At 37.4% G+C, this 15,974-nt stretch overlaps 1 protein-coding gene and 1 long non-coding RNA gene across 3 annotated transcripts; both read right to left on the bottom strand.

The window, feature by feature from the left end:
• Positions 1 to 487: 487 nt before the first annotated feature.
• SURF1 (Surfeit locus 1 cytochrome c oxidase biogenesis protein) lies at positions 488 to 5,412 on the bottom strand. Of its 2 annotated transcripts, XR_013583095.1 has the most exons (7): positions 5,173 to 5,412; positions 4,976 to 5,073; positions 4,662 to 4,900; positions 3,531 to 3,705; positions 1,293 to 1,378; positions 870 to 1,153; positions 488 to 790 (listed from the first exon to the last, which is right to left on the bottom strand). XR_013583095.1 is itself a non-coding variant. In XM_078583343.1 (6 exons), exons 1-6 carry the CDS (start codon positions 5,315 to 5,317, stop codon positions 721 to 723), a joined length of 1,011 nt encoding a protein of 336 aa, XP_078439469.1. In that variant the 5' UTR covers positions 5,318 to 5,412; the 3' UTR covers positions 488 to 720. The 2 variants fall into 2 exon arrangements, 1 of the variants encoding a protein (XP_078439469.1); XM_078583343.1 differs by lacking the exon at positions 1,293 to 1,378.
• Positions 5,413 to 8,980: 3,568 nt separating this feature from the next.
• LOC144709850 (uncharacterized) lies at positions 8,981 to 10,543 on the bottom strand. The gene is made up of 2 exons (XR_013583117.1): positions 10,402 to 10,543; positions 8,981 to 9,221 (listed from the first exon to the last, which is right to left on the bottom strand). It is a non-coding gene; the product is annotated as an uncharacterized LOC144709850 (long non-coding RNA).
• Between the last annotated feature and the right edge of the window lie 5,431 nt (positions 10,544 to 15,974).

Here is a 15,974-nt window from a genome sequence, read left to right as displayed (position 1 = left end):
GTCCAAAATAATTTGACATCTATAAGTTGGAGGTGTACCATACAGAGACAAGGCGACCCCCCAGGCAGGAGCACAATGTGGAATTTGAAGAGTGTCTTACCCACAATACAAACAACTCTGAGGGGCATTGATATTGGCAGATTATGTACCTTGCATTTTATCAATAAATCTTTGCAATAGAAATTGTATGGATTTGTATGCTTTGACCAATCATCTGTGCGAATATCGAATGATATAATAATATACATCTGTCTATCTGTTTGTCAGACGGAATGTCTCTCTCAATCCCTCTCTATATATTTTTATCTCTGTTTGTTTCTCTCTCTTCCCTTCCAACCGGCCCCTTTGTCTGTCTCTCCCTCTTTATATATGTCTCTGTATCCTAGCCGTGCAAAACAAAATATGAAAACACAATAATCACCAAGCAATCCAGCAGTGACTTCCAATTCAGACTTTATCAAATAAACAAACGAAAGATTAACTGGTATCCAAATATTTACCACTTTGGTCTATATTTCCAATTTTTTGTATATATATTTCTTCAAAAATGGGAAGCAAAACCCTTCAAAAGCCTGGAATGTTAGAATATTCACATTATTACAAATAAATTCTGCCTCCAAAAGTCTGAAAAGGCCGAGTCTACCCAGCCCACCAGCACACAGTATAAATGAATATGGCACACACTAAGATTGCCTGATCATTAAACTTGGAAGATAGCCATTACCTCTTGCTCTTCTTCCCTCTAATCCTCTTCACTGCCATGTAAGTGACAGCGGCTGACAGGGCATACCTGCAAAGGAAAAGATTATTTCAAAGTTGGAATTCTTTACTGAAATATTATCAAACATATCAAGAGGCGGGGTTCTCACCATGTGAAGGAGTAGTTAAGATGGTCCTGCGGCATGACAGAATGACGAATGAGGGAGTTGGAGTCCCTCGGAACAGGATAAGGATTTTTTGGATCGATTTTCTCATTTATATCTTCGACATAAATAATATTTTCTGGGAGTCCAGATGAACGAGCCATCGCAGGAACATCAATGTAGAACCATTGACCTGACTCTGGATTATTGGCCGGGACAAATATGCTGGGGTTCTCACTTCCACGGATGACGCCAAGAATATTGCAAATATTTTCCTCCTGTTTTTGGTCCTGCAAATTACCAATATCAGCTTTCAGTCTTTCATGTAAAAAAACTGTGAGGAAGTGAAATGACAAGAAGACCCCCGGCTGGGGTCTCAGAAGGGAAGAGAGAGTATGACAGTAAGAGAAGCTAGAAAGAAAAAAATACCTACAGACCCAGATCGTTGCCCATGTCCACCTAGAAAGGACCTCTCTCGCCAATCGGCTTAATTCAACAACTTCTTGACTGCCCGCCTAACAGAGGCTACAGTTATTCAAAGCTAAATTGCCCTGAAGGCAAATGATGGAAATACTCCAGACAAGGGTTTTGGAAGGGAAGAGAGAGAGAACATGGTAGACCCGACTGAGCCAGAGAGAAGAAGAGGTTCAAAAGAAAAATACTAATAACCCACAATGATCTTTCAAAAATCCACAATGCCTAGTTTCTTCCCCCTTCCGCATGGAAATAAATGAGCAGCCAGAGTGACAGAGCTAACCTACAAGTAATGTAGGGAAGTTTGTGTTTCATCATCAAACAAACATTGTTCAACGACGAACGAACATAACAAATATTGTGTTTGTGTTCGTTCACGAACGAACACGAACGAGACGTGCATCTGGAACCTTTAATTTTAATAAATGAAAATAACAAGATATTTAAGTTAAATTTTCATTTAGGGTCTGGAACGAGAACAAAAATTCAAAGATCCATCGATCCAACAGAGGATGAGAGATAGCGATCTATCGACAAATTGATATCTCTCGACAGATTAAATCACAAAATTAGGGTAAGAAGCACGAAGATTAATTCAAAGCTCCATCGATCAAACATATGATCATTGATTGCGATACATCGAGAAATCGATTTTTCAAAACTGATTAAAACACAAAATTGGGTGCAGCAGGAAGATCCGTCGATCCAATAGAGGAAGAGCAATCGTGATCAATTGGTAAATCGATATTTCAGGGGGGGGGAGGCGATTTTTCAAGACGGATCAAATCGCAAAATTGGGTGCAGCAGGAAGATCCGTCGATCCAACAGATGAAGAGCGCGATCGCGGTCAATCTTCAAATCGATATTTAAGTGGGGGGGTGGGGGGAACGGCCAATTTTTCAAGACAGATTAAATTGCAAAATTGGGTGCAGCAGGAAGATCCGTCGATCCAACAGAGGAAGAGCGATCACAGTCAATCGGCAAATCGATATTTAAATTGGGGGGGGGGGGGGGGGGAACGGCCAATTTTTCAAGACGGATTAAATCGTAAAATTGGGTGCAGCAGGAAGATCCATCGATCCAACAGAGGAAGAGGGATCGCGATCAATTGGCAAATCGATATTTCAGGAGGGCAGAGAGGGGGGGGGAGGAAAACCTGGTGGGATGCATTGGGAAGCTAACATGTTCGCGAACCGTTCGCGAACATGTTCGTGACCATTTTTTTATGTTTGTGTTCGTGTTCGTTTGTTTGCATGTTCGTGAACGAACGAAATTTTTTTCCCAACCGTACCTACGAGGTGCATGAAACTGAGGTAGAGAGAGAGTCATAGGAGAGAGGGCAGTCTTCATCATCATCTGATGGAGCTTCCTTTCTTCCTCCCCCGATTCCCCCCTTCCTCTTTCCCTCCTCCCCACCATTAACGAACCCCACCAGCCTCCGTTAGGGCAAGTGGGTCTGGTGGGCTTGTAACTGGCCCAACAGACCCCTCTTATAGGAGCTCGGGCCCAGGCCACTCTGCTCCCTTGGCTCATTGCCGATAAGTTGTTATTGGGGGCCTATCAGAACAGTGGAAGACAACATGGATAGATAGCAAATGGCTAAGAGCCCAGATCGGTCCCCATGCCCATTAGGAAGGACCTTCCTTGCCAAATAGGCCCCAGTTCATTGTCTTGACTGCCCTTCTAAGTGAAGGGCTACTGGTATTTCAAGTAACAAATGATCAAATACTGCCCTTCCAAAGGACCAAATGATGGAACTACCCCTAACAGGTGTTGGGGCCTAGTAAGGGTACCTTCAAATACATTAAGTCATTTCATTTCTACATGATTAAAGCCTTAAATGTTCAGGAAATTGCACCAATGCATTGTTGAATTAAGGTTTCATGTTCTTAATGAGTTAACATAGATTAAATGATGATTTCATGACAATAAAATCATATACATATTATCTATGTGACATCCTAATTTTCTTTATTTTTAATGAGTTTATCTGAATTTATTTTATGCATTTTCATATTTTTTCCAAGGATCCCATCAGTAACAGACGAAAAATGAAAATTTACAGAGAAAAACCTGTAAGATATATTTTTTTGAAAAAAAAAACCCTTAAGATATAAATTAATTCACGCAAAAATATAGTTAGAGAAAAAATATCATAAATGCATCATCTAGAAATGTCATAAACGCGCTAACCTGGGCAGGTTCTGTTTTCTTGTCCCAAAATTTCCACCATCGGCCTTCGGATTTTGTCGAATCCTCAGCTGCCGGAAAAAAAGAAGTTTTGCTGATACCTTGTGGATGATTTAGAGCCTTGTCCCTCCATTCACGAGGAACCCAACCACGATTCACCAAGATCGGCATCTGTAAACTGACAATAAATACATAAGCAGAAGATTACTATAATAGCTTTTTTAGGGCATAGATAATTTCTAGGATCTAGATATCAACGGGCAACAACTGGAAAGATACATAAACCACTGGGGAAAATATCAAAGAAAGGATAGAACAATATTATCTACTATGATTCGGTATGCATATCGTTCTCCAAATTCAGCTCGCCCAGCAAAGATGACGATGATGGCGATGGTGAAGCAGCATTGTTGATACCATCCCCACAATCTCCTCCCACCATCATCTTTTCGTTCATCTCATACCAACACTATCGCGATCTCCACCAGATTCTTGATACCAACTATGATTCATCGACTCGAATAGCCTATAAATGATGCAAACTACTACTGTTCCCCCCCGGATAGAATCCCAGAAATATCAGACCAAAAATATGATCTAGAAAACAATCACATTTCAAAAAATTCAATGGAATTTCTCCACTGGCAAAATTGTGAGCCTCTACTGCAGTTTCTAATCCTCTTTGGAGGCAATCCATCCACTAAGAGAATGTCACAACAAAGGGAAATGCTTGTTAAATAAGGATTTATGACGCAGAAACAAGAAACAAATGAAGATTGATCAATACTTCCCTTCTTCTTGTGAATCAATGTAGAAATGAAAATACTTGCTGAGCTTTCAATGAATATCTACAAGCACGTAATTTACACACGGAAAAAATGAAAGTTGAACCATCCGAAATAATGGCCCCTAAACGTTAATTTTATCAAACATGCTATTTTAACACATTCACGAGGATTTTTCTCAATAAAGTTAAAGTTCTAAATTTAAGATAATCAAGGTCAATTATCGTTTGCGTAAACTCTGAAGAGTAAAATCAAGAACATGCGCAGAAAGAGTATCATACAATTAAGGTAAGAAAATCTGTTTTTTTTTTTAACTATAAGGTAAGAAAATCTGTAACAAGGAGATTACCAGTTAGATTCACTTCCACGGGGGATCAGAGGAGTAATCAGAAAGTATCCATTCTCTGTCAAACCAGATATGCTTCTCGAACGAGGACCCACAAAAATGGACTTGCTTTCGTCGAAAATACCCTTACATTCCAATCTCCTGAACTCCAACGAGTTGAAATCTTCAACTAATGTGCTTTCATTGGCTCCCTTTATAGGCTCCATCTCCAATCTCTTCTGCCTGTGTTCTATCGTCTCTATCTATCCCAAGTGAGTGAATAACATTAACCAGCAGAAAACAACACTAGTAATGACCAAAAAAACCAGCCCACCAACCTTCTCCTGCCTTCTGACAATCTGCCAGCTACCAAGGCCAAAGGTCACGGCCCCGGGGATGAACAACAGGAACTTTGACCACGAACCGCCCTCTTTACCTAGACCAACAAAGAAGAATGCGAAATTGTTTCCTGCTCAGCAAGAACGCTAGAGATCCATTTGAAACTCCGAAATCGACGAAAATACATTCAGATCACCTGCATTGATGGACGCAGGAGTTTCTGAGACAACTTCTTGAGAAGAGATAGCGCGAGCATTGGATGCTTGGATTGCGGTGAAATATTGAGGAATATAGAGAACCAATCTCCGCGCCCGAAGAGCTTTGGAGAAGGATGGAATCATGTCGACGAGCACAATCTTCGTCGAGCTTTGGAAATCAAAGATTCAGAGGAAATGGCGTGATTGAATGTCAAGAAATATATAGTCTTGCAGGAAAAGAAATGCCCAAAGTTGAAAGTAGAATGGATACACAGGCTTTATATATAGTCTTGTTAAAAAATAAAATCTCACCTTGATTTCTTGTGCACAATAATTTCATGATTGTAAGTTAATTCATTTTTATCTTGTTTTGAATTCATGGTTTAGTGATATCTCTAATATTGCATTCATTTTTTGCAACTATTGTTCTCTTCTTATGTTTTTATCAATAGATATTTTAGGCATAGTTTGGGAGACCTTGACTTCTAACTTGGGCCTTTCCTTTATGTTTAGTCTAAACTTGGATTTTCTGGTTTCTTCGTTCCAATGGTTGAAAATCAAGTGTTTGTCAATGTAAAGGTATAGATACTTTAAAAAATTTGCTGCTCAATCATCTATATATAAAATAAAATTAAGGACTTGCCATTTTATATCCTACACAAATTAGTCCATGTTAAAATTCATGTCTATGAGTATTTATCATATCCCTTTTTTCTGTGCTTGAGACAATATTGAACCTCCTATAATACAGCATTTGTCTATGGGAAGATTAATTATAAATAATATCCTACTGAAACTAGATGACTGCGTACAATTGTCTTTGTTAGTCTGCCCTATATCTTAAATATTTAAATGTATATAGGAATGCCCTGTTTGAATGTATGTATAACAATGATTCTAACTTAATTTATTTATCTTCTTGTTTTGAAATAATGGTTTTGTAATATCTAAAATTGCATTAATTTCTCGATACTGTTAATTACTGAATTATATAACCTAATCTCTTATTATGTTTTTAGTGCTATATTATTGGCTATATTTCAGGATATCTTGGGAGACCTTGGCTCATTAGTTTGGACCATTCCTTGTTGAATCTTAGCTTGCATTTTTTGGTTTCTTCATTCTAATGGTTGAACACCAAGTGTTTGTAAATGTAAAGGTATAGTTCCTTTAAAATTTTCTGCTCAATGATATTCTTTTAAAGATGATTGAAAGAGGGTGGTCGCCCAACAAAGCAGTAAACTCTCGATGATGTTTTTATATCTTTCAAATATTAGGTCTATTGGATCTTCTTCAAGCGACTCCATGTAATAGTGCAATGAATGTGTACTTTATCCATGGAATGTGACAGAAATAACCTGTAACTCTATTTATAATAAAATTAAGGACTTGCCATTTTACATCCTACACAAATTTGCGCATGTTTAAATTCATGTACGAGAATTTATCATATCACTTTTTTGTGTTCTTGAGAAAATTTTGAACATCCTAAAAGATGTCATTTGTCTATAGGGAGATTAGTTAATTACCATATCCTGTTCCAACTAGATGAATGTATACTATTGTATTTGTTAGTTGGCCATATTTTTTAATTATTTAAATGTATAAAGGAATGGCAAGTTTGAATGTGTGTATAACAATGGTATGCGTTTGGATGAGATTTCCTTCATCTGAAGATTGATATTGGACAACAAAAGGCCACTGTACATAATCATGTTTAATTTCTTGGTATTCGGAAAATATTGGTTGTGTGACTTAAAGTCAAAGAAACAGGCCATCTCCCTGGACTGTCATAATTGGAAAAAAAGGAGTGATGCAGTGCTACAATGAATGTGCACACATAATTAGCTAGAGATTTGGGGTAATAAACATGATAATTCTCTAGATATCTACGATATGTAACACATTTCTGTGTTGACTAATTTCCTAATCTATTTTGCCTTCCAAAGGTAATACACATGAGTAACACGGGCGTTCTGTTCTCTTTGTGTGAATTTGTGTGAATTGTTCATTCTGTTCGGTTATCCGAACAGAACAAAAACGAATTCGCACAGAACATCACACAGACCTGTGTGCAGTTCGGATTGTGCAAATTGTGCAAATTATGACACATTATACAAATTTTACAATGTGTGCGAATTTTGTTCGCATTGTGCAAATTTTGTTCGTATTGTGCAAATTTTGTTCGAATTTGTGCAAATTTCGTTCGAATTTGTGCAAATTTCGTTTGAATTGTACGAATTGTTCGAACATTTGTTCTAATTTTTGCAGAAAAAGAGAACAAAACGAAGAACAGGGCCCTGTACGATTCCTTTGTGCGGTTTTTTGTTAGTTTTAATGAACAGAACATAACAACCATGTCTACACAGCAGGCAGCTACCATTCATTTTAGACAACAAACACATTCATGCCTTCTCCTAATCCAACTTGATGAGCAGAGGGATGGAAGTTCCTTGAATTATGTAGGTGATGTAGAAGGGAGGAAGATGTACTGTTTACTATATTTTAAAATTCCATTCAGTTTGCAGGTCACAGTTTTTACTTCTCAGTCAGCAAAAGAACCTAAAGAAATTGGAAGGATTCTACTCACTTCACTCCCTACTCTCTCCCTCTCCTTTTGTATTGGCCCACTAAGACTACTCATCAGAAAAATGGCTAAGTTTGTAAAAGACCATTTATAGCGCATATCAACCCATTTTTAATATTTGAATATGATCCACACGAAGTGCTTAGTAATAGTCTCAGTCAGTTTCTTGTCTAATAGAAGATATCAACTTCTTTCAGAAGTTCTTCATTATCAGGTGAGAGTGTGAGATTATATTCCTTTCTCTGTACAAAATCAAACTCACAGATATTGTGATTAAAGTCCAGATACCCACAAGTTTTTTCTTAGTTTTTTTTTTTGTATACTTGTGCTAATTATTAGTTTTAAGATTAATAAACAATAACAATCTGGTTTGTTAAGCCAAGAGGGTATCTGGTTTTAAATTCTACTATAATCTCATAATACTTAGCTAAAGTAAATACAAGCAATATGTAATATTGAGATGGTATAAGAATATATCCCGAGAGGGTAGACTATTTTTTCGAAGTATCTTGTGTCCCATAATCGATTTTCCACTTCCATTATCCTTCATAATCGAAACAAACTGTAGGTAGAAAAACCCCTTTTTACCAAAAAATGACATATTTCTCAAGAATAAATAGGTTTCGTAAAATGTTATAGAGAATCACTTCTTACTGCGAACAAACATGGTTTAGGAAAGCAATAAATTCTAACGTGAGGAGAAATCAAAGGCAATAAAAAGCTATTGCATTTTATTTTATTCCCTATTTAATCAGCCTATTTAGAGAATTTTTTTTTGAGGAAATCAATTCTAAAAAGAATATGGTTACGTAAGAAAGTTGGTTTTTCTTGTAGTCCTGAAAGCTTTAAGCGCATAAATGTTTATTTGTTTAAATATTTAAGCGCAATAAATCTCAACAAATTGAATTGCCTGCAACTATGTTCAATAATCATCTCCCCAAGGACCAATCAAAGGAGACTAAGAAAATACATTTTTGAGCACAATAAATTCCAAAAAGTAAGAAACGATCATCGCCACAATTTTCTTGCCCCGAAGAAATTCAAGGGAGAAAAACCAATTCTTATCAAGCTATACCCACACTGGAACGGAATCACAAGGAAACGACAATTAGAATTAGATGGTGAAAGTAGCAACTCAAACTTCAACTAATTCAGTCGGTGAGATTAGGGTCTTCATGTCATTGCAACGTATATTTCGAGTAATTGTATTATAAACAACATTTCTCAGTAAGAGGCAAATCTTATTTTAATTCGGGGGAATGAATCTCATTGTTCTGCTGTGTTGCTTTACTTTTATCACCAGATATCTCATTTCAATTTTAAGAGATTCCATCATGGAAAAGAAAACAAATGAGGTAATTTAAAAAAACCTGATGATCCAAATATTTCTTGTTTCCAATAAGCTCCTGGACGCTCCTGTTCGCTTCATTGATTTTGGTCATGAGAAATCTCCTCCAATTTCTGGAAGAAAAAAGTAGGCCAAAGTTCAGAAACGAGCATCAGCATCCTGATTGTCTTTGCCGAGTGGAAATGACATATCATCAGACTTGCGATGAGATCTAAAAAGCACAGCACTATTAATCAAATGTGGCAATGGTTTTGAAAGTTTTAAATAAATTTTAGCTAAAATTTTCACACTTTTAGATCAATTCATGATTCCGATTCAAATCTAACCGAGTTCTTTTCTGCGTTCCGACTTCGGTCGTTTAAAGTCAAAATTTTGGGTCTTTCCAAAAAAAAAAAGTCAAAATTTTGGGCCCTTTTATTCTCCCTTCTGTCAAGTTTATTAAAAACCGACTTGAAGGGAAGCAGAATATTACTAAAAAATCAAAGGGCGAGGCAAGATAATTTGGCTAGGTATCCAAGTACAGGTCCAAATTAAAGAAAGATCCCTTAAAAGTTAGTCTTGATGGAAGAGAAAAGCAAGTTCGGTAGGGGCACCATGCATGGCATGATTGTAGAACTCTTAAAAAAACAGCAAGAAAAGGGGCCAGCCTGATTCAATGAGCGAGGATACTCTGATTCAAAAATTTCAGGAAATGATTTAAAGAAGAATCAACGAAGCAAGCAGATATAACATTTATCTCATCGAAGATAACTTGGAGATACAGTCTCCTTCTGTCTCTCCGATTGAATGCCTTACGTACTAAACAAGTGACAATACATTCTCAGTTTAAAAGAAATTTCTAGCGCTACTTTGCATAATAAAATCATTGAATGATGCAAAATATACTGCATTAAATAAGAAACGAATTTCCTAAAAAAAAGAACACACAGATGCCCAAAATAAAAACGCCTAGGATGCCCAATTCTATTATATTAACGAAGGCAAGAACGGACCATAATTTCTTTCTATTCTTTTCCAAAACTCTCTTTACTCAGACTCCGATAATTGGATTGAATTTCAGGAAGGCAGAAAAATGAAGATCGTGGTAGTTCCATGGACAGGTCCTCAAGAGAACGACGATCGGTTCAAAACTCGAATCCAACAACACACAAGCAGGCTATAAAAGAAATCAAATGGCGATCACTCCGCTTCTGGAGTTCGAGTGAATTCGAAAACAAGAAATCACAAAAAAAGAAACGCAAACCAGGAAAAATCAATCAATCGACCGTGACAAGATTCCGAGGAGAGGAGTACCGATTGAGCCTTGTGCCACGACAAGCCCCTGTAAACATTGACGCCGAAGGTGAAGGTGAGGTAGACCGTGGCGACCCCAAGCCCTGCAGTGAAGGCCTTGTAAGCCAGATTGCCCGCGGTTCTCCCCATCTTCTACCTCGCTTCGCCCTGAATGCAAGTTAAAAGGCCATATATATAAGCTGCAAATTTCACTTATTTAGTGTAACTCTCTTCTGGGCCTCGGCCGGCCGGTTGAAGTGAACCGGCTAAATAACCGGCTCAGAACAAGGCTCCCCCATCTGTAGGCTTTCCCCCATTCTGAGATGGGTGGGATGTCTTGCTACCAGTAGACATAGGTGTTCTGTTCTGTTCTGTTCGTTTAAAACAGACCAAAAATTCGCTCAAAAGAACCACATAGGGGTCTGTTCGTTGTTCTGTTCTTTTTTTGTGCGAAAATTAGGACAGATGTTCGAACAATTTGCACAATCCGAACAAAATTCGCACAAAGAGAACAAAATTCGCACAAAATTCTCAAAATTAATAAAATCCGTACAAGCTGAGACAGAATTGCACTGAATTTGCATAATTAATAATAATTCTCTGGAAAAAAATGTTTATAGTATTTTTTTGTTAGTAAGAGTGGATGTTGAGTAACATTGACATTGAATAAATAATATTGGTAATACAAATGATCCTAATAACAAGTCTTTAATGGACATGTATCGTCTACGTGATAATGTTATTGTTCGCATATGTTCATGACTTCATGTCTATGAATCCCTGCTATCAAGTATCAACTGTTGGGTATCCTAATGAGATTGACATAAATTTTGAAATTGACTTGTTGAGGAAGCATAGAATCGGGGCCTTGATCGATGCACTTTGGTTAAAGGCCAATAGAATAAAAAATGAAAAATGTTTTATAAATTCTCTTCCAATTATTTAGTGATGTCTATTCTCAAGGACTTCCATGATCAGAAATACTGCTGTTGGATTTGAATAATTTTCATTAATGTGTTATTTAGGCATACTGTAATTTAACATAAAGGAATACATGCAGTCATGTGTAAGGTGGCACTACAGAACCACCTGTAATGCATAGACATATTTTAAATAATCACCATTATACATCATACAAAAAATTATCCACAAGAGGGCTAAAATAAAGTTCCTGTATTAGGAAACGTAATAATCTAATACACAGTAAAATTCTTGGAATGTGAGCTCTTATCAAAGAAAGCATAATCAATTCTCTATTAAGGCAAGTGAGGTCATCCCACGAGGGCTAAAGAATCTAATGCAGATGCCCCACCACTGGCTGTAACCCAGAGTAATCTGGATGTTGGAGGCGACGATCATCATTCCTTGAATCACCCTCATCGTCCATAAATATCTCTGCAAATGAGATTAGAAAATTAAAACGAGGGATACAATAAGAAGGACTAATGAGCAGATGAAGGAAACAAACAACAAGAAAGATTACAAAATGGGGTATGGAATCTTAAAGACCTGATGAAGTGGTGTACATGTCAAAGGCACATATAGAGTTTGAATTTTCATTTATTTTCTTTGTGCTGTTCCCATTTAAGGTATTTAATCGAGAGAGAAACTATTTTAAGACCGGTAAGATCAATGTTTTTCCCTAGAAATTAACGTCAAATAAGTGAACAGAAATAATTTAAGTCGAGGCATTTAAAAATGATGCTACAAAAGAATCACAGTCAATGAACATGAGTTAAATCAAGTGAAAAAAGAATACAAATCATCAAAAAGAAAGAATTTGTTCAATGACAAGAAAGAATACAATTCAGTGCAAAGACAATGAATAAGAGAAGAGCGAAAAAAGGTAGACTCAGAATCATGAATCGTAAAGCGAGACAGTGAAAAGTTTAAACTGCAATTTTGGTTCATTTTAGTATTCAACTACTTGGGTCAATTGGAAATAAGAAGCCATTCACACCACATGCAGTAAGATACCATATATGTAGGCCACATCATACAATCTTCCACTCATAATTACTATCAACCTCAACAAGGGTTGTACAGAAACCACTAATGTTTTATCCATAAAATTCCATCAGAAACATATGCTTTTTTTTTGTTTTTGTTTAGAAGCAAAAACACGGTGCCGGGTACGGCCAACCCTAGGGTCGTGCCCGTAGACCGATCCATCCGTGCCCTGGATGCCACCCAGGAGGTTTTTATTTATTAAGTGAAGTGTTTTTCAATGTTTTTAGGCGTGGAGCGAGTATATATATCCCAATTACACTCGGAACCCACTCGTCCACGCCCATAGTTTAGGAAAAGAAAAGATACATAACTGATACCTTGCAGGCGCTCGGGGAAGTGCGGTCGTCATCGTCCCTCCAGAGCCGCCCGGCGGTATCGGTGTAGGTCAGGAGATATCCTTGCCTTCATGTCATCAAGCGGGGGCTGAAGTGCGTGGGGGGCGCTAGTCGGGGCGGGTGCAATCATCCAACAGTTTTGTGAATTAATTAGAGGACAGTTTTTAGTCATTCGAAATTTGTCCATGCATTGAAATTTCATATTGCCCATCTTGTATTTTCTGTGACAACAAAACTATGTTATTGCTTTCTTGAGTTGAACTGTCAATTCCAATCATAAACTCAGGATTGAGGAAGGAGTGGAAGCTGATGATATGTTAGTTTACAAAAAGATCAATGGGTAAATTTAGGTCTTTTGCTCATACTACCACAGATAGCCTATGCTGCCAATGCACAAAGTCATATGATGCATTCCACTAGAATCATGCATCTTAAGGCTGCCCACTGTGCCGTCTTGTGTTTGAAGGGCCAATGGGAAGTGAAATTGAAATATAAAAATTAAATGTGTTGGAAATGGTTAGATTTTATGATGATGATTTTTCTAGTTCTTGGGTGGGCAGCTAATCACATGGAAAGCAAGAAACAGAAATATGTCTCAAAGTGAAGTGATGAAGCATAATTTACATCAATCTCAAATGGGGTAAGTGAGTTCTCTTGCATAAAAAAATATGTTCGAAGTATTAAAGCTTTACTTGCAGGTAGCAGTTAAAATGTTTATTGAAAAAAAGCTGGCAATCAGTACCATATTTCCAGTGAATCATGACAGGGCAAATTAAGTGGAAGTTAATCAGAATTTCACCAAAGTGTAACATAATGTGGTTACCCTTTGTACCAAAAAATGAGCAGGTTTGTTTGATAAAGGACTGCAAAATGTTCAATTCTTAAACTCCTCCAAGTTTCTAGACTAGCTTACATATGTTATTCATAAAGTTAGATGATTTTAAAAAATTTTCTGTTCTATTTTATTCTTGCAGTTCTTTCCCATTGAATCATGTCGAGGAATGATCCGAGAACTCCGAGGAAGAATTCGCTTCAAGACACCCAGTAACTTGTCCAATAATGCATAAGCGCCTTTTATCTTACATTACTTCACATAAAATTCTTTGATCCGTCGTCCTATTTATTCACGAATCGTGTGGCGAAGCAAGAAAGGATCGAAGGATCTAGAGCTGTGACAAAGCAAGAATATCAAGAATACCTATCTCAGTTACCCAATTAGACTACACATCGACACAACATTTTCAAACAACTCTATCCATCAAACTCAAGAAACAAGTGATCAGAGACACAAATTTCATCACCAAACCCAATATCATCCCCACATTTCGTCATGGTCGTCCATGGACGATGAGTGGTTGGTTTTGATGTCAAATTAGATACAGGAGGTTGGATGATGACAATGATGAATTCGTCCTTGTTTCTCTTAACATTGATGCGCAGACTCTACGCTGACAATTTTTCCCTCTTCTGTGGATGGATGGTGAATTCATTATTCTCTAATATGAGTTTTGGTATCCATTCTTGTCTTGGAGGAATGGCTATGATATTGACGAATTGGTCATGGATAAATGGACGATAATAATGATGAAGAGATATCATGATCATCATAATCGTTGCCCTGTATCCCTACTCAACAGGTTACCATCGGTAGTATCCCTGTATCCCAAGCCCAATTACCTTTTCGACACACAAGAAAAACCCAATCACGACATTAGAAGGGTGAATTAATCCTACAAACATAAGAGCAACCGAGACATGTACATAAATATTCAGCGAGATGGGGGTGGATCAAAAGATGTCGAAAAAAAGGCATCGAGTTAAATAAATGAGATACATAGATAGAGAGAGAGTGGGTACTTTGAAATTAAAAAACACAAACTGAATTCAAAAAAGAAAAACATCTCACAGCAACCAATATTCTAACACGAACTGAAATCAAAAATAAAAAAACATACCAAAACCTTAGAAATCTGAAAAAATTCCGCTTCCTATTTCTGCCTCCACTATGCTCCTCATCCAAATCTGGTGCCGGAGCAACAAGTCTGGCGATAGACACCGTAGAGACTCTAGGCTCAGAGTAGAGACTAGAGAGACAGAGAGAGACGAGAATAGGGTAGCGATGGACGACGAGAGACTGAGAGTCTGAGAGAGAGGGAAGAATCAAGTGTGGTTTTTAAAAAACTTAAAAAAAATTAGCACAATCCGAACCGCACACGGGTCTGTGCGAAGTTCTGTGCAAATTCAATTTTTTTCTGTTCGGATAACCGAACAAAACACACAATTCGCACAAAACAAATCGAACAACCATGTCTAGCTACTAGTAAGTAAAAAGCCACAGCTCTAGGTTAGCTCTTGGTGGAATGAGCAGCCAACATGCTTTGCACACACGCCAAGCTAGAATGCGTGCGGGGGCCGTGACAGTACTGGTGGACTTGACGCAACAGCATGCAAAGTTTGGGCAGCGCGCCTACCCTGGTCTTAGGTGACAACTTTTGTGAAGCAACGTTTGACCAGGGGTGGCGCCGACCCGGGGGTAATTGTCAAGCCCTGCATGCTGTTAACCTACAAATTGGCTCTTGTGACTATAGCCGTGTGTAAGGCCCGAAAGTAGGCTGCACTTTTGTGCAGGGCCCTGCATGCTAACTATGTGGAGTGCGGGGGCATGCATGCCTAAGGGGAAACTCTGCATACTTGGACTCAAGGCAGGAGTCCAAGTTTGTTGCATGACCACCATACACACCATGGGTGGTGATAACTTGCAAATTAACAGGATTAGTTGATGAATTTTACATTATATTTATGTGCTTTAATGACCATATTTTCAAGTTATCTTATTAAAATGAAGATAAATGACTTACACTTTGATTTTATTATTATTTCTAATTTTTATCATTTTTTATATGGTATTTAACCTCATTTCATTGAAGAAATAATTTTTTATAGTGGCCTCAAATACTTGGATAAAGGTCGGTCCTAATTTTTCTGGAAATTTTCCATATTTTTTATATTTTTCTGAACAATATTTAGCCTAGAAATGATTATTTACAAATTTAAATAATACATATCTTTATTTATTTGGCATTTTATTATATATTAATATTTATATCACGTGCATCCACGTTATTCGCCCAAAATTCGGGCAAATAAGTGGATGTAAATTTTATAATAATGAGAGAGAGAGAAAGCGTTATTGGGTCATTATGGCATCGCGATTTGCGATGCCACAGTGAGCAAATTATTGGATCAAAT

The sequence above is a fragment of the Wolffia australiana genome, chromosome 11 (genome assembly GCF_029677425.1).
Source record: "Wolffia australiana isolate 7733 chromosome 11, ASM2967742v1".
Lineage (NCBI taxonomy): Eukaryota > Viridiplantae > Streptophyta > Magnoliopsida > Alismatales > Araceae > Wolffia > Wolffia australiana.
Note: the sequence above shows the minus strand (reverse complement) of the source record. Positions and strands in the feature narration are given on the sequence as shown.